The sequence below is a fragment of the Triturus cristatus genome, chromosome 7 (genome assembly GCF_964204655.1).
Source record: "Triturus cristatus chromosome 7, aTriCri1.1, whole genome shotgun sequence".
Lineage (NCBI taxonomy): Eukaryota > Metazoa > Chordata > Amphibia > Caudata > Salamandridae > Triturus > Triturus cristatus.
In genome coordinates this window covers 918,128,279-918,155,279 of record NC_140590.1, presented here as the reverse complement: position 1 = coordinate 918,155,279, position 27,001 = coordinate 918,128,279, and the positions used below count along the sequence as shown (strand labels likewise).

At 45.6% G+C, this 27,001-nt stretch overlaps 1 protein-coding gene across 1 annotated transcript in view; it reads right to left on the bottom strand.

Annotated features, from left to right (window-relative positions):
* Nucleotides 1-27,001, bottom strand: part of DOCK2 (dedicator of cytokinesis 2) — a 1,824,799-nt gene that overhangs the window by 1,603,463 nt on the left and 194,335 nt on the right. Inside the window, exons 4-5 of the mRNA XM_085617853.1 lie at nucleotides 25,931-25,986; nucleotides 17,832-17,928 (exon numbers count right to left, since the gene is read on the bottom strand). Coding sequence (XP_085473979.1) covers nucleotides 17,832-17,928; nucleotides 25,931-25,986 — 153 coding nt within the window. The remainder of the gene's footprint in view (nucleotides 1-17,831; nucleotides 17,929-25,930; nucleotides 25,987-27,001) is intronic.

The window sequence follows — 27,001 nt, the reverse complement described above, 5'->3', positions numbered from 1 at the left end:
CAAAAGCAAAGAAGAGATCCTTGCATATGGCATTTGTGGACTTAACATCGGTGTTCGACCATGTTAACAGATCCAAACTGTGGTCGATCCTTTTGGATCTGGGTCTGGACGCAAATTTGGTAGCATTTTTACATTCTGCCCATAACAACACCACTGCAGCGGTGATATATAATGCAGATAGGGGCGTGTCAGCTTCCTGGGAAGTCAAGAGAGGGATCTGGCCCTCTTGCTGTTACCGCTTTACATTGACAAGTTAGTGGACTTTCTCTCAGCTAGCAGTAAAGACGTCACGAAAGCTGGCTCTAAACTGAGTCCCACACTTTTATATGCAGACGACGTGGTTTTGTTTGCTAGGACTGCCGTAGGTCTTCAAAAACTTTTAAATGCTTTATTGATTTTATGGATTCACTCCATCTTGCCACTAAATTTTCTAAATCTCAAACCATGACCATTGGTACTCAGAAGGCTGCTAAGCGCAAGTTTTTTTGTAGGGGGTAGAACTAACAAAAGTTTCAAACTTGTCTTACTTGGGTGTGCTGTTTGATGACCGAGGGACTTGGGTTGTGCAAAGAACACATAAGAAGATTGTTTTGGCAAGGGCAGTGGGGGCAACCATGGATTTTGCAAACAACTAGGGACAAAGCCGGTACCTGCCCTGCTAAAGGTGTATAGAGAAAAATGTATCCCTATGGCCACTTAGGGCGTGATGTGTGGGTATACAAGGACATGAGAGATATACAGGGGATGGAGAACAAATGTATGCGCAGGCTCCTCGCTGTCCCCCCTGTACTCCGTTATGTTGCATGCGGAGCTTGGCTTCGGATTTATCTCTGATCTTATTGCTGTTGTGCCCTTACTGTGCTAGATGAGAATCTAGTCCTGCACCGCCACCACCTTAAAGCAACTTGTTATAGCGGATTGCACTGCACTTGAGGGGGCTGTGTGTATCCCCTGGGTAAAGTACATAATGGAGAAGACAAGTTGGCTAGTCTGCCCTGACCTGTATACAAACCCCAGACTGTTACGCCTAGTAGATATTGGGAATATCAAACATTTGAACCTGGTCAGGCTGCAGAAGGTAGGGGAGGGCAAGGAACTAGCTAAGTCAACGGTGGGGAACTATATCACTTTGAGTTTGAGTCCACAGGTGCAGCCTTATCTGTCACTGGTCATCAGGTGCACCAACGCTTTGCGCTAACAAGATTCAGATTGATCCTACATTGGTTATTAGACTTTCCTATAGGCTATACGAAGCCTGGTGCTTTAAAGCCATGTCCATGTGATTATTTTTCTGACCAGGACACTGTACATTTTACATTCTTCTGTGAATTTTATGACCCCCTGCATAAAAAATATATTCTTCCGCTCCTTAGATCTGGACAATTTGTCCAAGTAAGGCCTGCATTATTATATTTACAATGCTTACCTCCACTATGGTCGGTTTTGGGGTCGCAAGTTTCTTTGCAGGGGCTTTAAGACTTAGGTAAAAGATGCTTATGGTGTAGTTAGGCTAAATCAGTCTAATGCGCTCTGGGAAATATTCATGTCCATTTTTGTTTATGATATGGCATGATTATGTTGCTTGTTTACCCTGCCAATGCTCTGTCACTTTTGCACTTTATTTGATGAATTTTATAGTTAGAAAGGCATTTTGTATTTGTTTTTAATAATGAGTTTTCATCCCTATCTGTCTGTATACATAGCCCTAGATGTTATTGTATTTTTAAGTGTTTTATTTGTGTGCTTTTATGGCTTTTAGTGGCCGAATAAATAATCTTTGACAGACTCCAGGCAACTAATCATTATTAGTGAAAGTGAAATTATTAGGAAAGGGTAGGCTACAAAGAGAAAGGGACTACTTTCCCTGACGTTTTTCCACACTAATAATAAACGGTTCATGTTAATGTACAAGGCCTTCTCTACGTTCAGAACATTATATAGGGTCTCTCCGGTACATGGTCTAGGTTCATGATAGTATACATATTTTCTCCAAGTATGGCTGATACTGGGGTGTATAGAACAACACAAGACCCTTTTAGATGAACTATCTCTGACTGACAATAATTGGTCTAATCTATCTTCTTAAGAAACTTTGAAAAGACAACATTTCTTGCTTGTGGTTTCCTTTTCTGAAATCTAAATCCTTCTTTTCTCTTTTCATCTAGCCATTAGGCCAACAAATGATGTTGGCTAGAACATTACAATGCAATGCTGCAAGAGAGCATCGCCTCCATTATGTGAAAGGCGATAGGCTATCGAGGCCCTCTTGTTGGACCACATGTTGGACTTAGCAGCCGCAAAACATAACCGTTCCATGCTGCGACTGCTGTAAAAAGGCAGACGTGAATTGTAGGTTGGTAGCCAAAGCTTTGTTGCCATTCATGCCTCCTGCTTCTGACCTGCACAGCAGTAATATTATAGGGTGCAACCACTGCATCATGGCACTATATCAGGTCATGTACGATCTCCAGATTATGATGGGCAGTGGCCACAAAGATTCCTGGTTTATTTGTTATTATTAACAATAGTTGTAGTATTAAGAGTTTTAAATGTTGAGATTAAATATATTACTTTTTATGAGTTTGGCTAGACCTTAAATTCTTTACTGCATTTGATCTGTTGAACCTAACTTTCCTCACACCACCCTAAGAGTAAGAATGGAACTTGCCCATTGCTACTAAAGGGTGAGACAAAGCCGCAGGAACAATCATGCTTACCTCTGTCTATATTCGTGGCAAGGATTTTCTTGGACATCGACCAAAGCACATATATGGTTCTTTAATGAATTTCCCACCTGGACCTTCCAGAGCATGGTAGGATGGTGTGATACCACAATATCCTTAATCTCCAGAGGGGATATTAACCATGATTTGCCACTGCACTGAGGGGTGCATTGCTGTGTATCTGATGAAACAGCTTATTTGTATGTTACAAGCTGCACAGATTCTGCCCTGTTGCACCAGGGAACTTCAGCGATTTATAAAGCAGCAACAGGCCATTACATATCTGCACTGTTGAGAAGAAACCTGTTGTTATAACTGGTAATGCTCTCTACACAAGCACATACGTGAAAATAAACACATCTTAGGCAGCCTGATGTCAGTGACCTGCCTTGCATAACTCCCCACATTTAAAACCACAGGCTCCAGTATGAACATTATGAAAAAAGTGTAACCTTATACTCATGGCGGTTGATAAACAAAGTTACTGTCTCTGTTGTGTATTGCAGAAGAAGATAAGTAATTGGTAAGTGGAGACCAGAAGGCTTCTTTTCTGAGAAGTTGCTGAGAGGTGGGTGTGGAGGCTCTATCCAGCCTATGATGTGAACAAAGAGATTCCACCAAGCATAAAAAGTGACTTTAAAAGCATCCTTCCAATTAGATGTGATAACCTGAAATGCGATGGCAAGCAACAGATCTACAAAGGAGCCCACCCTATGAGCACAAAACCACTGTATAGAATTACTACCCAAAAATATGGAGTATATGTCAAAAGGAAAGTAATTGGAGCAAATAGAGGTAATTAATTTACATATCTTTGTCCAGAAAAGAGAAATGTTAGGGCAAAGGAAAAAAGAGTGTAAGTATATACCTGGGGTGTTTTTACAAGTTGAGCAGTTAGGGGAGAGGCCAGTACTGAACTTGGAGATACACACTGGGGTTACAAACAACCTTTGATAAAAATAATAAAGAGTTTGAGAAGTACTAGCATTACAGGAAGTGTGATGTATTCATGTCCAAATGGAGTTCCATGTGGATATAGAGAGAGTGTCTTGCAAATCAGATTCCCATAAAAGTTCAGTTTTACTCTTGAGGCGGGTGGGAAGAGAAAAATTGAGATATTTATGTATATGAGAGGCCCAAACGGAGGGAGATGTAGATATTGGTTCTAATGGAGGATCAGAGGAAGAGGAAGGTATTTATGATGATATAATGTTCACTATTGGATATTTCTATTTATTATACTTGGTTAGGATGTTGACTTTTTGTTTTTTCATACCCTCACCTCTTTCTTATTCTGCCTATCTTTTCTTTCGTTTTAAAAAAGTCTAAAATGCTTATTTGTCATGGTACATAATTCTATAATTGCTTTTAACTTTGATTTTATTATTTCTCGATACAGTTCGCTATATAAAGTTTTCACCCTTTCTTTATTTTAAATAATTTAGGATACTTCACACACTTATTTTCATGACTGTCGATAGATTATTGTACCTTGTTTTTATGTGCATCAATTAAAGATTTTAAACTAAAAAAAAACACAGGCTCCGGGGTTAACATAGTGCTGCAAAGTAAGTACAAGCACTTTTGAAGTAGTAGATACACAAATAAAATAAAAAATAAGAACATTAAAAGTTTATTTGGCACTAAAAACTTTCATCCGCCTGTGCCACTTCATTCAATCAACTGTTCTGATCTCAAGGCTTAGTTCGATGTTAGACTCCCCTTCAGATCATTTCATCACATAAAATAAACTAAGAAGCTTATCAAGCAAAAACAGTTTCTTAATCTTAACACAATATCTTTATAAGAGGCACACATTGCCTTTGGCAGTTGTTTTCAACAGATGGGTCCCAACAGTATGAAAATAACAAGAACCATTATGGTATTCTCTCTGTCACACTTTCAATCTTAATGCAGAGAAAAGCTGCTTGGTGAGCAATCCTAGAGAAAACACCAGGCTTCAGCCATCAGTTTCAGAACCGTCTTCACTGCAAGGGTCACGTTAGGAGAGTCATGGGTGATACACACAGGCAGTGCTGAAATGGGTGCTCTGGAACCTGCTATGTGGTTGTGAGACTAAGGGCCTCATGTAGGAAGCCAAATACCGGTCGGTAACGGCCGATTTTCGGTAATTATACCGTTACCGACCGGTATTTTGGCTTTTGGTATGTAGGGGGATCATTTTTGTATTCGGTAATTTACCGAATCGGTAAAATTACCGATTCGGTAATTTTACCGATTCGGTAAATTCCGAATACAAAAATGAGATATAGGGGGAGTGTGTGGGTGTGTTCTGGAGTCGGTATTTACCACCAACTAATAGTTGGTGGTAAATGAAGAATGGATGTTGAAAAGCATTTTAAAGTGCTTAGAAGTGTGCAATGTGGCAGACATACATGCCCTTAGGGCATGTATGTGTGCCACATGTGCACACATGGCCGAATCAGGGGTGCAACAGGGTGTCAATGTGACACCCTGCCACCCTTGCATGTGTTACCCCCATTACCGAATCGGTATTTACCGATTCGGTAATGAGGCATACCTTCCCATCAATGGGAAGGTATGCCTCATTACCGAATCGGTAAATACCGATTCGGTAATTACCGACTTTTACCGAATCGGTAAATATTACCGACTCATTACCTACATATCATTTACCACTTCATAAATACCGAATCGGTAAAATTCGGTATTTATGAAGTGGTAAATGGGTCCCTACCTACATATGGCCCTAAGATTCGGTATGAGGTCAGGGTTACAACCTTACTACATTTCAGAATTCCTATTCCAGGCAGTTTATTTATTGACACAGTTACATAATGTGCGAACCATGCCCTATTAGAGGCCACAGAACTATACAGATACAAAAGCCTCATCTGCTTTAGGAACTATGAAAAACGGCATTTCCCTCAACTCCTAATGTAACTTATCCACTTGAGGACTCACTTGGCATGCACTATTGTAAAACATTATAACTAGCATATTGCTAGCACTGGCAACAGCACCCCCCCCCCCCCGCACCCCTCTCAGCGCCTTGGAACCCTCACGGGTATGTAGTGCACTTTACAAATGAACTGATTGACTGGCGGCTGGTGAGATTTGAAAGTAGTAAGGCATAAAAGTTTGTGAAGAGTGCACTGTCAAACAGGAGTTCAGGGGGCTTCTCGCCTGAGAACATTTTGAAAACAGAGTGGGCAAATGGTGCTTTTCAATTTGAGAAAGCACAGGGGTGCGTATGTGGTTGTGACGCGTGGCTATACACTGGATGGCACAATATTCTCTATTTGACTGCCCCTGCCAGCTTGGGCACTGTCATGTTGAAGGATGGGTTGCATTTCTATAGCCAAGGCTTTCAAGTGGACAATCATAGTGTACCATGCCCGCTTGCAGAACTCCGCGGAATCTCGTGGAGTTTTTTGGTAACTCCGTGGAATTCTGCATAGTGAAACTGTGAGCTCCGCCCACCCCTATGACGTAGGTAGGTGCTTATTCAGTATAACCACAGAACTTCATAACAGGCTTGAGGATAACAATGCTGAGTACCTCACATATTTCTTCCAAGTTAATTCATAGTAGCTGTGAAAATCACTTAAGAGAAAAGGGGTTGAAGAGGTTCCCTGGTAGTTTGAGAGTTGGCAAATCTATGTTAGGCAAAAATAACCATGTTGGAGTTCAGGTCAATATGCAGTAAAGAGGCCTTTACATTTTGTCTTTCTCTGGTCATATGCACATGATTTGCTGGGGGTTCAAAAACCGAGGTGAAATGTCAGGCAATGTCTCCTGACAAACTGCTGCTTACTCTCTTCTCATTGACATTGATGTTTGCTCTGACTGGAAAGTGAGAGAATTTTGTAATGGGAAATATGTGCCAATCTTGCTGTGTTAAAGAAGGTGTGAAACTGATGAAAAGGCTGTATTATTAAAACACATTTGTGACCCAGTAATATCTAATGAATACCTTCAAATGAACTGTACAAATGTTTCGAAATATATCAGCAGTTAGGTAAGAAAAAATAATGCAAAATGTCCACACATTTTAAACTTTATCATTTTATCAGTAGATACAGGCCTCTCTGTGCAATGTAGTGGCCATTTTACCCGCTATAGATCAGGCTGCACAACACAGATCCGCTTACTCCCGGCCTGGTCACAACATCAAAGGCAAGGCTGGGATTTAAGTTTCCAAAGTTTACACCGCAACACAGACTACAGCCTGAGGCTTCACAAGTCATGCCATCTGTTACAGGGGCCCCTGGTCCTTGTCCTGACAAATGGTTTGTGTTTATTGCTTGAATTACATTTATGGAAGTGCTTGCTTTCGGCAGTTTTATTAGGCCAAATCCATTTGTCAGAACATAAACACAGGGCTGTAAACTTGCTGGAGGAAACAAACTATGACAGCGGTGCTGTGGGTTTTAGGGGAGGGCTACCGGATGCTTGTTTCTTTCACTGGTGGCTTTTAGCAGTTGCATATGTATTTTAAGGACAGACACATGGCTAAGTGCAGAAAAAGCACAAGACACATGCCTCATTTCACACCACACTACTAGTGTTACTACTGTCTCAGACTCCAGCTTTGCTGAGCACCCGGTCTGAAATCTGGAGGTCCACAAAACAAAAACCTAGCAAAAAAATGACATGGGTTTTGCAAATGGGCTGATATATCTGCCAAATTAAAAGAGTGTGGCTTAAAGCCACCATGGCAGAAGATATCTACTCATTTCATGGAGATTTGCTAGAGGGCATTTATGAAATGTGTTATAGGTTCAGCTGATTAAACCCCATATTCAATATGCTTGCCGCATTTACTTGTTCCTACTTTTCTTTTGCATTTGCCTTTTTATGAGGATTATTTTATGCGTGTACTGGTCATAAAGTAATATCACCACGTTATGATATGCCTGTATACACATACCCTTAATCGCTGCTTCCTATTCTCTGTACAATCATACATGAGAGTAAGTTTGAAACGCCACTATATTTTTGACATACTATTGAGCAAGTATTTATGAATTATATTTATTTGATTGAAGTTGGCTTTTAAGTACACAACGGCCCATATAAAATATTAATTTAAAAAACTAAAATAGATAGCAATGCCCTCCAGAATCACTCAGCCTGCTCGCTCGGCGTGATGAAACGAGAGCAGTTTCATTAGGGAGCTCGACCAGAGCAAAAATTGCCGTAAATTCTAGAATGCCACACAAGACACACTAATGTGTCACTACCACGTTCATAACCTGAGAGACTCTTCATGACTGGAGTGGGTCGAGAGAAGTTGGCGCCACGCAGCCGTGTGCGGGGCCAGCTTGGCTGGGCCGCCATTTTATCCCTCACTCGAGTGACGCAGTGAGCAAAAGAGATCTAAGGATGGTGTACATCAAACAACATAGGCCACTGAGGCCAGGCATCAGAAAAGCTTCGCAGTACACCACCCACAATCCAGTTATAAATCGACATAGCTTAGTGAGCTAAGTACTTCATTACAGTACCACTATATTGCTCCATTCCATGTCAGTCTCAGTGGCGTAGCTAGGGTGGGGCGGTCCGCCCCAGGCGGCACTATTTTGGGGGCGACAAAGGCATTCAGATAAGGCTCGGCTTGCTTTCGTGGACGTTCGGGGACGGGCAGAGAAGGAATAGGACTCGGGCAATGTCCTCTTTTTTGTGCTGGCAGCTGTCCCCCCCCCTCTCTTCCTATTATTCCCTCTCTTTCTGTCTTGCTCCTCACTGAAAACCGTAACTTGAAGAAAGGGTTCACAACCTCTTTCCTTCTTTCATTTGGTTGCTTCCCTGTGAAATGGATCCAAAAAAGAAAAACACTCTTGCGGGAAATGCCCTTTTTCTGACATTTTTCTATTCCAAAGTGCAGCGGGATGGAGAGAAATAGAAGGTTTTAAATATGAAAAATAAATACATAACTAAATAAAGCAAGAGAGAGTGGTTGGAAAGTGGCCAGATTGGTTTTATTTACATCCAAACACTTCAGCATCACTTTACAGACTTTGCAGTGAAGCGCTACTTTTGTTTTCTCGTCTTTCTTTGAACAGCATTGTTGTCCCCAGGTGGGGAAGTGTACCATTCCTGGAGGTACTGCAATACCTGGTTGATGGGGGGGATTGGAAAACAAAATGTGTACCTTGGCTCTGTTTATGGATGTGGTCTTTTTTAAACCACACTGCTTACGTTTATTAAGGATATAAGCAATGGACATTGAATCGGTTCCCTTCAGGGCCCTGTAGTCATGTCCTTAACTTTTCAGGTAAAACCACTCACTGATTTCTGAATAGTGAGTGAGAGATCGTTAAGGTAACCATGTTGTTTCTGCTTACATTTCACATGCTTTACTTAATCTTGGATTCCCTATGAGTGTTTGCTTTTACTTTTTTTTTTTTTTAGGCAGCATATTACTCTTATCAAGTGCATAATTTGAATTGAGCCACATCCAAGTGTTTATAGTGGCCACAATTAGGTTGTAGCTGAAGGCAGTGAGAGTTCCTCTCAGTGGGGCAGTATGGTGTTCAGTGGGGGAGAGGATGTGGCACTATGCCCAGAACTGTCGAATTTGGAACTGGGGAACTGGGTTCAGCCTTCATGACCAGTCCACCAGACCACTCTACTGAGGGAGCATATTCCCATGCTAGACCGTACAAGTCCCCACTAGACCTTAGAAGGCTTGATGTCTTAGCACAAGCAGGTGTACCCTAGTGGTGTCAATTGTGAGTTAACCTTGAAGGCCTGTCCACCACAATCCATACTGAAGTTCATCACCAGTCTTGCGGGCAGGCCTACGAAGCAGCACACCCTAGAGCAACAGTGATCCAGTCACTGTGACTCTGTCACTGAGGTCACATGAACCTTGAGCAGGTTAGGGCGGTGCGAACGGTGTGACCACACTGGGTACCTATTTTGGGTGGGTGCATAGTGTTTGCAAGTATATTATGGTTTAAAAACAACTTGCTGCCTCCTTCCTGGCCTCCAGCAATTTTCAGAAACAATAAAAATGTCATGATAACTTCGGTGATTAATGTTCTTCCTAGAGAGAGATCCGAGTTTTGTCTAGTGGAAGGGTTGACTCCTGGAAAGGTAGCACAGAGGGTTAATGTGCCTGCTGCAAAGAACATGTACCATGCAGATCACAAAGTGCACTGCTTTAATGGGGGGACCATGATGAATGGTCATTTAATGTCAGCTGTAGATGATGGATCCCTGAACAGTGTCATGTATGTGCATGTTTGCATTGTGCTGCGGGGATTACCAGGTAATTGTTCACGCAGCTCTCTGATGGATGTCACGTGCGGTTTTTCTGAGTCCCCAGATAGATCATGCAGTCTCTGTGTTCTCTTTTGTACTGCCAGTCACTGGTGTATTCAACTGTGTAGCCTTGGACCTTGTCATGTATGTGCATGTAACTTGCATGATCGAGGTAACTATTAGCGGCGATACTACGCGTCTCTCGGTCCAAGTGCTTGCCGTCCTTTTTCCCCAGCAATCCGCCCCCCCCCCCCCCCCAGGGGTGGCAATCTGAGGGATAGCCCCGGGCGCCACAATCTCTAGCTACGCCTCTGGTCAGTCTATCCACAATTTCTTGCTGAAACGCGATTCATCACAAACTAGACACCAAGGGGCAGATTTACAAGAAAGTCACGCATCTGTAGAGATGCGTCACTTTCCCTGCGCCAACATTCCTAATCCTTGCGTCACCATGGATGCGCCGTATTTACAATACGGCGCACCATGGCGCAAGGGTTGACAGATGCGTCAGAAATTCTGACGCATCTGTTGACGGAAAAGTCACACATTGCTGGAGTCGTGTCGCAAGCACGACGCAACTCCAGCAATGCTCAGGGCCGCCCTATGCCTAACATGCTGCGTCACTCCTTACGCCTGCTTCAAGCAGGCGCAGGGTTTTGACGCAGCATGAATGTAAAAGTGACTCAGTGAAATCTTGTAGATTTCACTGAGTCACTTTTATGGGGCTTCCTGCGACGGAACGCCAACCCTGCATATATTAAACCTGACGCAGGTTTAATGTGGCGCAGGTCTTCACAACGTAACGCATCTCTCTAGATGCGTCACGTTGTAAATGGGCCGCAACTTTTACGCTGCCGCTGCGTCACAAAAGTGACGCAAAGACGGAGCAAAAGTGACGCAAGGGGCTTGTAAATCTGCCCCCAAGGCTATTGACTGGTATGCCTTGCTTAATGGTTTATGGAATTCCGACTTCATCTTCAGCAAAAAATTGTAAAAAACATATGATTCACTCATGCCAACAAGCTGAGCCACCCAAAGTATGAGATATGCCTTATATTGAATCTCACTCTCCACCGCATGTATTATCCTTTATCAAGTCAGGTGTGGTCCGAAGAGCAACTAGCAGCATCTTTTAAAAAAAAAATAATCATAAATTATTAGAATTTTCAAAAGTGTAGCTTAAGTGGGAGGGATAATCTCATGTAGCACAGTGAGTTTAGTGGTTGTTACTGATCAACAGCAACATTCGGTCCACTGCAGGCATTCTTCTAAATAATATGAAAATAGAGAAGACTGGAAAAAAAATTCTAGTCATCCTCCTCCCTACGATCCTGAGGGGCAAACATTAGGGGTAGGTAGTAAGATTAGCAATGGATAGCAGACTACTAGCTGCCGTATGGCCCTCTTTGGTACCGCTGGCATGGCTGCTCTTCTGATCCATGGTCTCATAGCACATGTAATGAAGGTGGCAGAGAGACAGTGAACAGGGCTCAAGACAGTTTGCTTACAGTGATATTTGATCCTGACCACAGCAGCATGCCATATTTTAACCAAAGAAACATTCCTAATTCACAGTCTTACACATTTTACATTTTTTTACACTTGGTAGTGGTGCAGGTACATCGCGTCACACCGAGAGTGCCACCTCAGAATTCGCTGGTCATGCCTCAGGAGTTAGATTCAAGTTGGATCACCCACCACCACAAATTCATCTCCTCTACCCCCTCTTGTGCAATGCTGTTAGTGAAGCTGCCTGCGTCTGCTTACGAAGAGGCCAGAGGGAGGGAAGAGAGCAAAGGGACAGAATGACCAATCACTGCAAGCTTCATAATAAAGCCAGGCAGTGATTGGCTATTTGTCCATGAACCTGAACCACCCCACCCCTCGCTGCCCAATGTGCAGGGCCACTCAGTCAGAGGCCTAATCGCTTGTCCTGGACAATCCTGATGCTGCTCTGTTGCTGAGAGCAGCGCCAAGATTGGATCGTGCAGAGGTACAGAGCGCTCATTCTGAGCCCAAGTAGCTGCAGTTATGATTCTGCCCCTCCCTTGCTCACTATTACAGGGGCAGTGAGACTAGGACGCTGGCAGTACGCATGTCAGGTTGGTCACAGAAAGACAGGCAGCCAACCTGACATGCACACTTCTTTCAGGCATGAGTGCTGATGACTAGGTGAGCCTGCTTTGCAAGTTTTCATCACGTGATATAACAATTAAACTGAAGCCCCACCCCTTCCCTCCTGATGCAGATCTACCCGGCTGATAAAAGAAAAATGTTATGCTGCGGGCCCCCACAGTTGGGGAAGAAAAACATATTTTTAATTTAATTCAGGGGCTGCTGGGGGAAAAATATGAGTGGGGCAACACCTCAACGCCCCAATGAAGGCACCACCCTAGACTGTAAGGTAGCATACATTCTCTTCTCCTAAGACCATTTGAGTAGGAATCAGGAGCTTAAGGTTTGTGGACCACAGACAAAGAAGTTGTTGCAGATGGTATGTTCATGGATGCTGGTTTTGCTGTGCCCAACACCATAACTGGGCAGTGTGCACAGACCTGTCATGCACTGGCACAGATGGACTTATCTTCAGCATGCTCTTTACTCATGCCCACATTGCTGGTGTGCTGTAGGATCTGATGTGAAGTCAACGACCTACTTGTCATTGGCCATGATTCCTCTTGGAGTTGGCTCTGATCAGACAGAAATCCTTAAGTTAGCAATAGAGACCGAATAACTACAAAATAGTGAGGAAAATGATAACCTAATTAGAAAACTCCTGCACAACTAGCAAGACCACTGACTCATTGTCAGTGAAATTGCTTTCCCTCCCTCGCAGCTCCACCATTAAGTGAGGCCTTCCCCCGAGCCCCTGCACTCTCGAGTGTTGGTGTTCGAGTCCCTCCTCCACCCGCAGGTTTCACCTGCGCCTCATCCCTGGTGGTCCAGTGGACCTCTGTCTCCATTCTATTGCTCCGCTTTTTCTCTCCTTTTTCACTCGTTTTTTTTCCTCACTTCTATCTCTCCCCTTCACTCTCCTTCTGGGTCTTTCCTCCATTTTCTGTCATTTTCCCCTCTTTTCAAGCGCCACCCTTCACTCTCTTTCTGTGTCTTTCCTCTGTTTTTCACTCGTTTTTTACCCTCATCTCAATCTCCCCCTTTCACTCTCCTTCTGTGTCCTCTGTGTCTTTCCTCCACTCTTTCTTGCACTTTTGCTGCCTTATTTGCACTTTTCTCTCTCTTTTTGCCTTTTTCCTTTTGCCTTTTTCAGCCTGTTTTTCCCTGTCGCTGCTGCCCCCGCGGCCCCTCCCCCCAGCACGGCCAGTGCAACCGGCCCAATCCAGCTCCCCTCCACGCTCCCGCCTCCCAGCTGTCCAGCCCTCCCGACTCCTACTTAATGGTGGGCGCTGCGCGGTTGCGCAGTGTCTGCGCCGCCGGCGCACCAAAGGCAAGCCCGTCTGCACCCGTACGCGACCCGACTGTGATCAGCGCCAGGAAACCTGGATCTCTGCACCACCAACGCTACGACCCAGCGGCACTCCACGCTCTCAACCCAGGCCGCAACAACAACTGCAAGCTAGCATCACCAGCCGACACCCATGGACCCTTCAGCTGTCACCACTGCCGGCACACCTGCAGCACTGCCAAGGCCACGGAACCCAACGCAACCCGCCCGCAAGAACACAACCAAACCGAAGACCATGCAATGCATCCTCTTCAACGTCCGATCCCTCCACAAACACGCCACCGAAATCTGGGACCTCCTCGACAGCACCACCCCGGACGTAGCATTCTTTACCGAAACCTGGACCAACACCACCTCAGGACCAGACATCGCCATTCCCCAAGGATACAAGATCTCCAGGAAGCACAGCCCCACCCGCCTGGGAGGAGGAATCGCCATCATCCACAAATCCACCCTCCGCCTGAGCACACTCCCCGACGAGCCCACAGACCTGATGGAACATCTTCACTTCAAGATACTGGCCAGCCCTACCTCCACCCTCCGAGGATCCCTCATCTACCGACCCCCTGGACCCCGTGGACTTTTCGCCAACTCCATCACAGACATCATCTCCCTGCATGCCATTGCGTCCACCAACTACACCCTCCTGGGAGACCTCAACTTCCACCTTGACAACCAACTGGACCCCAGCACCACATCCCTCCTGGACAACCTCCACAACATTGGACTCCGCCAGATCGTGACCGAACCCCGCACTCAGCAGGACACACCCTTGACCCCCTCTTCACAACAGGATACTCCATCACCTTCAGTCACACCACCGAACTCCCATGGACTGACCATCGATGCGTCCACTTCACCTTCAGAACACCCACCAACCACAGACACCAGCACCTGCTCCCACGAAGAAACTGGACCAGAATCACCGACGACCAGCTAACCTCATCACTCAGCAACTACACCCCAACCATCGCGGAAAACGACAACCCCAACACCGCAGCCTGAACCCTGCACAGATGGATCTCAGACAGCACCAACACCATAGCCCCCCTCAAGAAACACAACAACACCAACGTCAAGAAAGCTTGATGGTTCACCACCGAACTTCGAGAGTCCAGACGCACTTGCCGCCATATCGAAAAGGCCTGGAGGAACACCAAATCCACAGAAGCCCACAACAACTTCAGAGTCGCCACCAACGCCCACCACCAACTCATCAGAAAAATGAGGAAAAAAGCGATTGAAAACAGAATCTCCACTCATGCACACAACAGCAAAGAACTCTTCAACATCATCAAGGAGTTCGCCCAACCCACCAGCGAGTCCACCGACATCCCTCCCTCTCAAGACCTCTGCGACAAACTCAGCACCTTTTTCCACCACAAAATCAAGAGCATCTACGCCAACTTCGACAAAGACAACCAACACACTGAACCCTCACCAACCACCCCCAACACCCTGAAGCCAGCGATCAACAACTGGACAGCCCTCACCACCGAAGACACACTGAAGATGATGAAGTCAATCCACTCCGGGGCCCCCAAGGACCCCTGGCCCCACCATATTATCAACAGAGCCGCCGATACCATCGCACCCATGCTCTGCCACACCATCAAGCGCTCCCTGGCAACCGCCTCGTTCCCAGACGACTGGAAACATGCTGAGATCAACCCCCTCTTGAAGAAACCCTCGGCGGAACCCACCAACCTCAAGAACTCCAGACCCATCTCCCTGCTCCCGTTCCCAGCGAAAGTCATCGAGAATGCCATCAACAGCCAACTCGCCACATTCATCGAAGAGCACAACATCCTCGACTCCTCCCAATCCGGCTTCAGAAAAAACACAGTACGGAAACCGCCCTCCTCGCCGCAACAGACGACATCCGTACCTTACTGGACAAAGGAGAAACAGCAGCCCTCATCCTCCTCGACCTCTCAGCGGCGTTTGACACAGTCTCTCACCGCACCCTAATACGCAGACTTCACAAAGCAGGGATCCAAGACAAGGCCCTCGACTGGATCTGCTCCTTCCTCTTCGGCAGAAAGCAGTGGGTCAGACTCCCCCCTTTCCTATCAGACCCTACACCTACCACCTGCGGAGTCCCCCAGGGGTCCTCCCTCAGCCCTACGCTCTTCAACGTCTACATGGCTCTGCTTGCCCCGATCGTCAGAACCTACGGTACAACATTGTGTCATACACAGACGACACCCAACTCATCGTCTCCCTATCCAACGAACCCAACACCGCCAGACACAACTTTCGAGAAGGCATGGAAGCCGTCACCAAATGGATGAAAAACAGCTGCCTACAACTAAACACCAACAAAACGGAAGTACTCATCATGGGCCCAAACCCCGATGCCTGGAACGACACCTGGTGGCCCCCCGCCCTCGGAAGCCCATCCACCCCCACGGACCACGCACGCAAACTGGGAATCATCCTGGACTCAGAGCTCAAACCAGATCAACTCCGTCTCGTCCTCCTGCTTCCACACCCTCCGCCTCCTACATGATAAGACCTTCAAATGGATCCCCCTCGAACACAGAAAGACCGTCACTCACGCCCTGGTCACCAGCAGACTCGACTATGGCAACGCAATCTATGCCGGAATAAACAAAAACCTAACCCGCAAGCTACAGAACATCCAAAACGCTGCCGCAAGACTGGTCCTCAACCTGCCAAGACACTGCCACATCTCCCAGCAGCTGCGCACACTCCACTGGCTCCCCTTTGAAGCTAGAGTCACCTTCAAGATGCTAGCCCACTCTCACAAGGCCCTCCACGACACCGTACCAGCATACCTGAACAACCGACTCAAATTCCACGCACCCCAAAGGACCCTACGATCAGCCCAGCTCTCCTACGCCATGGTCCCTGGCACCAGAAAGACCGGATCGGGAGGCCGCTTCTTCTCCTTACGTGTGGCCAGAGCCTGGAACGACCTTCCGCTCCACCTCAGGCAGATAACACCGCTCCCCATCTACGCAAGAAACCTCAAAACCTGGCTCTTCGACAGATCCCCTCCTTGATGGTCTGGAACCTGCAACCTCCCCACCCCCCAGCGCCTTGAGACCCTTACGGGTGAGTAGTCGCGCTTAACAAACACCTGATCGATTTAACAAACACAACTAACAATATCCATCTTCGCCCACGTAAAAACATTTGTAAAAAATCACGTTTTTTTTATAGCCCACGCTAAACCGTTCATAAAAATAGTGGTTATTTGCAGACAAACTTTAATCAAAATTGGAATCTTCTATCAAAATGTTCTGATCTCGATGAGAACTGTAGAATCAATGGTACGTGAAATGTTAAAAATAGGACTTGCAGTATTAATGAATTATATGCCTGAACATGTAGTAGGGCCGTATGAAAAGTTAAAATCTAAATAGTTGTAGTTTATCTAGCCTTCATAACCTAAAGGCTGGGCAGGAGAAGTTTCTGCACTCAGAATGGAAACACGTAGTAAGGAATATCTGTGTAAAAATGACAACAGCTGGGTCTGGTGGCTCAGTGGACTAATGCGTCTGCTGCAGGGTCCTGTGTTCAACCTCATGGTCACAGGTTCAAATCCTGGCCGGTCCACTCAGCCTTTCATCCATCTGAGGTCGATAAAATGAGTACCATTGAGTTGGGTAACAATAAACATCTGTTATTCAGCGCCAAGATACCTGTAGTGGTGAACGTGCGCTTTACAAATACACGTGTTATGTTATGTTATGTTACAACAAAAGAAGCGAATGATGACATGGGTCAGCGAAATGTAAGAAAACTGAAAATAAATCAACACAATTCTGTCCCTGGTAAAACACTGAAGACACAGTGTTGTTGTATAAAGACAAACAAATTTCAATAAAAAATAGAGGGAACCTTCTAACAAAGTGTTCCAATCGCAGCGAGAAACATGAGAAACATCTGTGGGCAGTGTCCCTGAGTGGGGCTACCCCAGTTACCGCTCTCACTTTCACCTGCCAACCGTGCGACCCTTGGTCGAAGAGAGAGAGAGAGTGATGGGTGTGGATTAGGAAGCAGTAACAACTACTCTTTGAAGGACAGCTGCCAAAGGTCGTTTTATGCTGCTGCAATATAGGCTTAAGAATAATTTATTGTCCTCTAATGTGTCATCAGAGGGGTGAACTATGACTTTCACATTTTAATGCTGCATTTGCTTTGGAAGCCCATACACCACAAATTGTTTTGCTTTGTTCAGTCGAGTAGTGTGATTTAGCTAGTTGCTTCATGCATTAAGGATCTGAGCCATGCAATTACATCATTCATGAATGCTTAAGCAAGGTAAAAAAGAACAGGAGGGGAATTTCCCTGATATATTTAAATGTATATTGCTATGAATTCCATTCTACTTTTAAGTTATGAAAATGTGTATTACTTACCATGAAGAGCTGTTTCCAGATGCTTCCCCATTCCCGTAGAGTAGATGTAACTTCCTGCACTAGAGGGATCTCAGTAGTTATGAGATTCTCTGTTTTTCTGAAACAAATAATTCATAAATAAAGATTACATGAATAAAACTGTTAACTTACATTCTTTTTTTGGAGAAGTGTCAATTATGCAGAACTCCAAGAAGGACCACAATGTAGAAACAACAGAGGATAATATGTGTTGAATATGGTCAATGTAATAAAAACTGAAGTCTGGCACCAAATAAATGTATCCTTTCTCATGTTCTTTGCTAATTCCATGCTCCAGGGCCTAGAAGCAATATGGGTTCTGACTCACCATTTGACAGACAGAGTGACGGAAGTAATTTCCTTTGCCACCATCAAATTTAGAGATGACCGCCAGCCCAGCGGTCATCTCTGTACATTGAAGGGAACCGCCATCACAGTGGCTCCTTTCACTGTACAAAAGGTTTGGTGGACAGCCATCATCAATTTTGATGGCCGTTCACCAAACTTTTAAAAAGTTTATGCTTTTCTGAAACAAACTCCCAAAGTGGGAGTTTGTTTCAGAATGAAGAAGAATGAATAACTAATAACCCCTACTCACTGTTCACTCTAAATATGGTGGGCAGTGTTTTATTCTCCATTGACAGTAAGCTTTAGGTTCTCCATTACCAAATGAGGCTGGCAAACAAAAGGTTTGGTGGACATGCTACACAGTCACGTTTGCGACAGAGTACCCTCTCCACCAAACTATAATTCTGGCCCTAAGTTTTGCAGTATACACAATACAAGCAAAATAAGCATATGTAAAAATATAAACATATGATATAATTTCTAAGTGTGCACCTTTCGTGGTGTTATAGCCTGGTAGTTGGGACTACAATGTGTGTGAGATCAGGCAAGACTATTAGGCATTCCTTAAGGAGAAAAGGGTGGGGGTGGTTATGTTGAGGAGGGAGAGCAGCCTTCTGAATTTTGGGACTTTCACTGAAATTACCTGTTAACATTTCAGATGCATTTACTGGGAGAGAGTTTCAGGAGGGATGAAAATCACAGAGGTCTGTGCATGTCATAAATAGTAACCTTGCTTTTGTGGGAGGTGTTTCCATCTTAGTTTGATTCTAGCTTTAATCAGTAACTAGCATGAGATGTCCTTTCAGGATTTAATTCACAAACCTGCTCACGGCTTGTCGTATTTTATGATAACAGTGTTTGACCTGGCCTTTTTTGCAAGGTCGCCTGAGATATTTGCCTTCATTTGAATTCCTTTGCAAGGCACTTGTGAGACTTTGCAAGCATTAAGATGGATCTTGACAACCTCTGGAGGCATAAATCATTGAGTAGAGTGATTCTTTGTTGGCCCTAGGGAAAGATGACTGGATGAAGTAGACACTCATGAAGGAAGCCCTTGTCAGGAAGTATGGTCTCACCTCTGACATGTACAGGTTGGATTGGATTGGATTGGATATGGTTTTTGTAGAGCGCGATAGCTACCCGCAGGCATCCTAGCGCTTAGCCACGTACAGGTGTGTGGGCGGGTCAATTTTATCTGCTGAAGAGAAAGGTTTTTAGTTTTTTCCGGAAGTGCCGAAGGTTGGGTTCTGAACTAATAGAGATTGGGAGGGAGTTCCAGAGCCTTGCCGGGTTTGTTGAGAACATTCTTCCTCCACTCCTTTCTCTTTTGAACCTGGGTCTGATGACTTGAAAGGTATGAGTCGACCTAAGCTGTCTGTTGGGGTGGTAGGGGGTAATCAGGGTATGGTTCAGGATTGCTCCTTTTCTCCAGTAGGCACGGTGGGCAATGCACATGCTTTTAAAATTGATCCTGTCTTTTACTGGCAGCCAGTGGAGGGCTTTTAGTTCAGATTTCACTGATTGGCGGCAGGGAATGCGCAGAAGCGTACGGGCAGCGCAGTTTTGAATCACCTGGAGTCTTTTCAAGGTTGATTCAGGGCCGCCTTGATAAAGGGCGTTTCCGAAATCCAGCCGGGAGAGGATTAGGCCCTGGACCATGATCTGTCTGGCCTTGTAGGGGAGAAGCGGTCGGATTTTTCGGATGAGTCTTATAATGCCCATGCAGGTGGCAGATAATTTGGTGGCCTGGTGTCCAAAGGATAATGTGCTGTCAAGCCAAATTCCTAAGTTCTTGATGGTGTTCCTGGCTGGGGGTGCTGGGCCTAGATCTGCGGGCCACAGAGACTCAATGGATTTTTGAGGGGAGTTACCCAGTACCATTAGCTCTGTTTTGTCGCCGTTTAGTTTCAGGTAAGACTGACTCATCCAGGTACTTACTGCTTCCATGCAGCCTCTGAGATCATTAGGACATGAAGAAGGATCATTTAGGGTAACCAGCAGTTGCGTGTCATCCGCGTAGGACATGACTTGGATGCCGAAAGGGCAAATTATTTCTGCAAGGGGGTGCATGTATATGTTAAACAGTGTGGGGCTCAGGGACGAACCCTGGGGAACCCCACAACTGAGTGGTTTACTGGGCGAGGTGGTATCGCCTTCGCAGACTCGGAAGGAACGTTCTGACAGAAATGATCGTAGCCAGGCCGCCGCTGTAGATGTTATCCCTAGTTCTGAGATTCTGTGAAGCAGGATGTCGTGATTCACAGTGTCGAAGGCGGCACTGAGGTCCAATAAGATAATGGCCGCAGTGCCGCCCTGATCCACGATCATTCTTGCTCCTTCTGTTACAGCTAGTAAAGCGGTTTCTGTTCCGTGCATGGGGCGGAACCCAGTTTGAGATGAGTCCAGTAGTTTATTTGTTTCCAGGAATTCTGTGAGGGATTGGTTGACGTGCTTTTCCGCGATTTTGGATATCCAAGGTAGCAGGGAGATTGGGCGGTAACTTCCCGGGTTCATCTGATCTAGATTGGGTTTTTTCAGGAGGGCTTTGACTGTTGCCTGCTTCCATTTTGGGGGAACGAGTCCTGAGGAAAGTGAATTGTTGATTAAGTTCAGAATGGTGGGCAGCATGGTAGGAGTGATTGTTCTGAGAAACTGAGCTGGGGCTGTGTCGCTGGGAGATCCGGACTTTACCTGGAGTAATATGGTTTCCAGGCTGGTGGACTCCAGTGGTGGAAAGTTTTCTAGGGTGGTAAGTAGAGGTGGACTGATATCCTTCTGTTCTATTTTGGGATGAGGGGGTGGGGGGAAAGATGAGTAGATTGTGGCTATTTTATTGAAGAAGTAGTCTGCCTGTTCATTGCAGCGAGTTTGAGCAGTGAGTGGATCTGGTGGTTTATCGGGAAGTTTGAGCAGGCTCTTCGCGATTTGATATATTTCCTTGGGTTTGGATGCTGCTTCGTTAATTTTGTTTTCGTAGAAGGTAGCTTGAGCTTTCTTTATGTCATTTTTATAGATTTTTATGGCGGCCCGATATTTATTTTTGCTGATTTGTGAGTAATCAATGCGCCATTTCCGTTCCAATCTTTTGCATTCTTTTTTAAGAGTGCGCAGGTCCTGTGAGTACCAAGGAGCGTTTTTTGGTCTCTGTTTGGGTTTGATATCCTTAAATGGGATAGTAAGATCTAAGGAGGTGGTGATCCAGTTGTTGAAGTTGTCATTATTAATAATCGGATCGGGGTTGTTTACTGGGACAGAGGTTTCCAGAGTGGTTGTCCACAGGTTGATGTTAAATTGGGACCATTTGCGGTCCCTGCAAGAGGCGGTGGAAGGTTTAGGACGTGGTCCGGACGGCGCCCAGATAAATGGGATCAGAAAATGGTCCGTCCATGGGAGGGGAATGGATGGACTAACTGTGAGATGGGTACAGTTAGTAAAGATGGGGTCCAGGAGGTGACCTTGATCGTGGGTGGGTTGCAGCACTCGCTGGGAGAGTTCTAGTGCCTCCAGATTGTTGCGTAGTTCGGCGGCAGCCGAATCTAGGGGGTCATCTAGGTGCACATTCAGGTCGCCTAATAAGGTGTAGTTAGGCGAGGAGCAGACACAATTGGCTACCTCCGGTGCGAGTTGGTTTATAAAGTTAGTCGGAGTGCCCGGTGGCCGATAGATAAGAGTCCCTGAGAACGTGCAGGTGGGGGAGAAGTCCAGCGAGAAAGTAAGATGTTCGCAGCTGGATAGGGTAGTTGGAGAGGCGCGGCAGGGATAGCAATTCTTGTAGATAATGGCTATGCCGCCGCCTTTCCCAGATGGACGGTCGACCCGGAGTATTTGGTATCCTGCAGGAAGAGCTTGAATGACATCGAGGTCAGATTCAGGTTGTCGCCAAGTTTCCGTGAGGAAAATGGCATCGGGTTCTTTGTCGGAGATTAACAGAGATATTTCTGCAGCATGTTTAGGGAGAGACCTGCAGTTCAGCAGGAACATGAGGTATGAGGGAGGGGGTATTTTTGGGCCACTTTGATACGTGCACTGTGGGCAGCAGAAAAGTTTTGAGGTGGGATTCCAGGACGCAAGGCATTAGTCGTGGATGGGGCCTCGTAGTTGATGTAGAGTGCTGGACGAGTATTGGATGGATTTATTTTGGCCAGCGGTCGTGGCCCCTGGTCCCGGTCGGTCGCGGACGGGCGCAGACGGGCTTGCCTTTGGCGTGCCTTCGGCACCCCGCCGGTGCCGCCGCTGCGCCCGTCCGCTGCGCCTCCTGGGTAGAGTGATCATTTTATAGTGGCGAGGGCGTGAGGGTGGGAGGGGCCTAGCCCTGGTCAATTATCTGGTATTCCTCACCCAAGATGGCGGGCCCGGAAATACTAGTTCGGCAGGTGAGCCGAGACTCAATCAAGTTCTCGAGGGGGGCAGGATCCGCTCTCACTTCAGCGGTAACTGATAGTAAGTGGTGATTTGATTTTAGTATTTTGAAAAAAATGCAGTTTTCTCCAAATAAGCAATCTTTTGGAGCGAGTTTAAAAACGATAGTAGGCTTTTTGATTCAAGCGGCAAAGTTTAAAAACAATGTCCCGGCTTCCGCCTCAGGACCAAAACAACACACCACACTCACTCGTAGTCAGGTTGAAGTATTAAAACAGCTACAAGCTGTCAAGCCGTTCCTGGGTGGATTTCAACGATTACTCCAAGTAGGCACTAGATGGTTGGGAGAAGGACAGTAAAGTAAGAAGCTACTGTGAGCTGAATGATATAATTCTGAGAGAGCACATGCTCACTCTTTGTTTTCCACTGTTGCGCCAACAACTGACAGACTCCAAGCTCACTGAACCCAGCCACTTGCGTAGGAAGCAGACCTTTGGCTCAGCATCAGGGTCCAAAAGAAGGTACATGTGAGTGACTCCAAGAAGGGTGGTTCAGGTCGCTCCCAGTAGAGTGGTAGGGGTCCACGGTGACAAAGCTAAGTGTTCCCATGCCCCTTCTGAGAAGAAAGGGAGGGTCTGGTAGGTGGTTGCCCAGAGCATTATACTTACGACCCCAGTGCTTTTATTGTTCCCAGTTAGGACACAAGCAATGGGACTCTCTGTACTAGGAAACCACTCACTGGTGAAAGGTTTACAATGGCGGCCAGTGTGGTCGGGGGAAGTAGTCCCCAGGAGCAGAGGGTAGAACATGCCCTAGTCTCCCTTAGCTGGGAGATAGACTCAGAGGGTAAACATGTGATCCTTGAGAGTGGGAGTCATCAGATCACAGATAATGGGATGGGATACCTGTCACTGCTCTGAGAGGTACCAGTACCAGCCAGACCATGTTGATGGAAAGGCTAGTTTCCCCAGATCAGTACCTACCAGCAAAGGTTCGTAAGGTAGCCCATTCCCAGGTACCAGACTTTGCCCATCCTGTGGCTCTGGTGTCCATGGAATGGGGAGGAGAATTGGCCCAGAAGGAGGGATCATAGTGAGTCCCCAGATGCCCATTGACTGCATCCCAGGAAATGAGTTACCACCAGTGTTAGAAGAGCTTGGTTGGGCAGTTGCCCTGGCACCCTGAAAGCTTAGCTTTCTGGGGCTATTAACCCAACAGACAGTACAAAGGCCCAGAAGTAGGGGCAGTATATCAGAAAGCACCAGGCAGACCCCAGCATAACACTAACACAGTATGACACTCTTGAGACGGGTGTTGTTTCTCCCCCAGGATTCCTGGCTTGTCAGGTACCTGTCCAGGCACAGGATACAGACCCTAGACTGACAGACCAGTCTCAGGATACTACCCTTGAGCTGGTGTGAAGGGGATTGGAAGTAGGGTGCCTAACACCCAGGGCTGTTGCAACCCCACTCAGGGAAACCTCAGAAAAAAGTAGGCCAACACCAAGGCTGGAAGTGAGGCCTGCCCGAGGCCCTTGCTTGGCACTTCCACCTGGCAATGAATGGACCGGGGAACTCTTCTGGGAGTTGTCCTTATAGGCAGAGTTTTTCTTGGTTTTCTTTGCCTCTTTGCCTCTCCCCATGTTTCTGCCCTTCTCCAAACTCCTTTGCACTTTCATCTCCTTGCTCTACACCATAGTTTATACTGTGTCATGGGCTCAGCAGCATGGACCATGTTAACAAATGCAGACACAGAAAGGATTTCCTGAGTAAATGGGGAACTTGCATACAGCTGAACTTGTCTTCAGAGAAGATAAACATTATTTTTGGTCAAAAAGTCTCCGACAAAGGGTCATGCACTCAAGCCTCAACACACTGGAATAATAGAATGCATAGCATTGATGAATTCTTAAAGCTCTCCAGAATTACACCATTAAGCCATATCGCGCAATTACGCAGCATTCATGGTAAAAATGTACTGGAACTTGCAATTCACTGTAAAAAGTTATAGCATCCCCATGGAAACAATCAAGTGTGAGTGGCTATTGTTCACTGTGCTTTTGTTTAAATGTACCTCGTGCCAGGACGCATTTCATGCTAAAATATGGCATGAAATGACAGATGTGCATTTTGCACAATTACGCTTAATTGTGCGTAATTTTGCTGTAAATGCAGGTAATAACACAAAAACAAATTATGCTAATTTTGCATGTGCCTCGCAGCGCTCTTCAAGGATGAGGAGGTATGCGTCAGAGGGTGGCTTCAGGAGCTTTAGTCCTGCCTCCGGACACATGCCACCTTCACCATCAACTAGGATCTCCTAGTTCTACTACTTTACTCTGTGTCATGCAAGTAAAGCAGTACAGACCCAAAAGGCAAGCCTCTCCATTAAGACAGGCATTCATTATTATGGCTGCTTACAATGCCACAGCAATTTTGTTAAACATGGCTCTCATTGAGAACCAATAACATGAACTCCAGATTCCAAATCTGATTATTCATGGCTATAAATTAACAGTCGTAGGGAAAAGGGTTTTTCCACTGTTATTACATCATAGAGGAATTGTAGGCTGCTCTGATAGGGCTGTCATGGGTGAGGCATGTTGTGCCTGGTCCTTCCTGGCTTCCCTACTACTGAACAGTTGATGTCAACAGGGGGGGATTAACTGGAAGGGCCGTACATAGCATAACATTAGTGATCCCTATCCTGAACAACGGGGATGTTTTTCAGCTTAGACTCCTGAATGACATCATAGACAACTTGAGCTTTGCTCTCCTTACCTGATCCCTCAGAACTCCTCAATGAAAAAAACATATTATTCGCAGTGCCACCTGAAACTACAAAGAACCCTTCTTCCTCTCCCTCCTATTGCAAATAATCCTGAATTATTCCCATTCTATCTGCTCCAGAATTCTTCCCCTTTCCACCGATGTTGATCTATTAAAAGATTTCCGTTCAATAACTACCCATAGAGGCATGTATGGATACACGGGAGTAGTGCACTGTGCAGCGGAAGTGATTTTGTGTTATTAGTGCAGAGGAAACCGCAGCGCATTCGTACTGTAATACATAGTTGCAGTGAGAAGCGTCTTTATTAACCCATTAACCTATCCCTTACACTTATTAAAAAATTTTGTCTGGTAAACAGAGGATGAGCAGTTCAAGAATCTGCCTCTGGCCCATATACAAACATCATTATTGAACAAGACCAAAGATATGACGATTGAAAAAAATTACTACAATAGTCAATACTCTTTTTAGATAAAACAGACCTGTCATCCAGTGTGTAGTCACTCTGCAAGTTTCTTGATGTTCAAGCACACTTTTATTTCAATATGTTATTTTGAAAACTAGTAACTGAAAGCAAGGGGTACCTTTTCTTTTCAATTGTAACTTCTTTGATGTGAACAAACGATTTGGGGAAGATTCCCTGTTGGAAACAAAAATAAAATACACATTAAAATAAGAAATATAAATTAGTGCATCATCGTATGAATTTAATTATATACTGGCCACCAGCGTGTGTTCCTTGCCTAAACAATAAACTAACGTTCTCTAATGAAAGGGCATTAATTATGCATTGCCTTTAGGCGAGCATTTACATTTATATAAAATAAATTGTATATTTTCTGCTTTTTAGTGCAGCTACATCACTCGTTACTCTTCCAGTATGCAGCTGTGAACATTCCTCTATGAGATAATAACGTTTTACTATACTGTGCGTTCGGCAGGAGGCCCTGCTTTTTCGCAGAGTGGTGCCTTGTGAAAAATAAGCAATGCAAGAACGTAAAACCGCAAGTGGGCAATTTAGTATTCATATTAAGCAAATGTAAAATGAACTTTAAATCTTTTTCATTGTTTCCGAATTAAATGCATTACATTGCCTAAGTAAACTGTAAACGTGGGTAACACCAAAGGAGTGCAATAGCATGAGGTTAATGAGACACTTGGGGCCCGATGACGAGTTTGGCGGTGCGAGAGCGGACCGCCACACGAGCAGCCCGCTCCTGTGCCGCCAAACCCGTGGTCACACTGCCCGCCAGGTTATAAGTTCCCTCAGGTCTGGTGAGCTTTTTTTAGCAGTGACCCTGAAAATGGGCACTGCAATGGCAACGCCCAAAAAAGTTACTGCACGGCATAGACTGTAAATTTCATGCCGTGTAGGAACTGGGGTGCATGAACACAGGGGAGTCCATGTTGTGCCCCCCTGCATGCATCCACATGCACATAGGCATTTCAGGACCAACAGCCTTTTCATGGAGGAAAAACCTCCAGGACACCACTGGCGGTCCTGAAACTTGTAATATGCATGGCGGTGCCCCAGCTGCACCACCAGCATATTACTATAATAATATAATCCATATTTGTAAAGTGCAAACTTATCACCCCTTAAGGTTTCAAGGCACTGGGGGCTGTCTGGGAGATAAAGTGAGCTATTGCCCAGT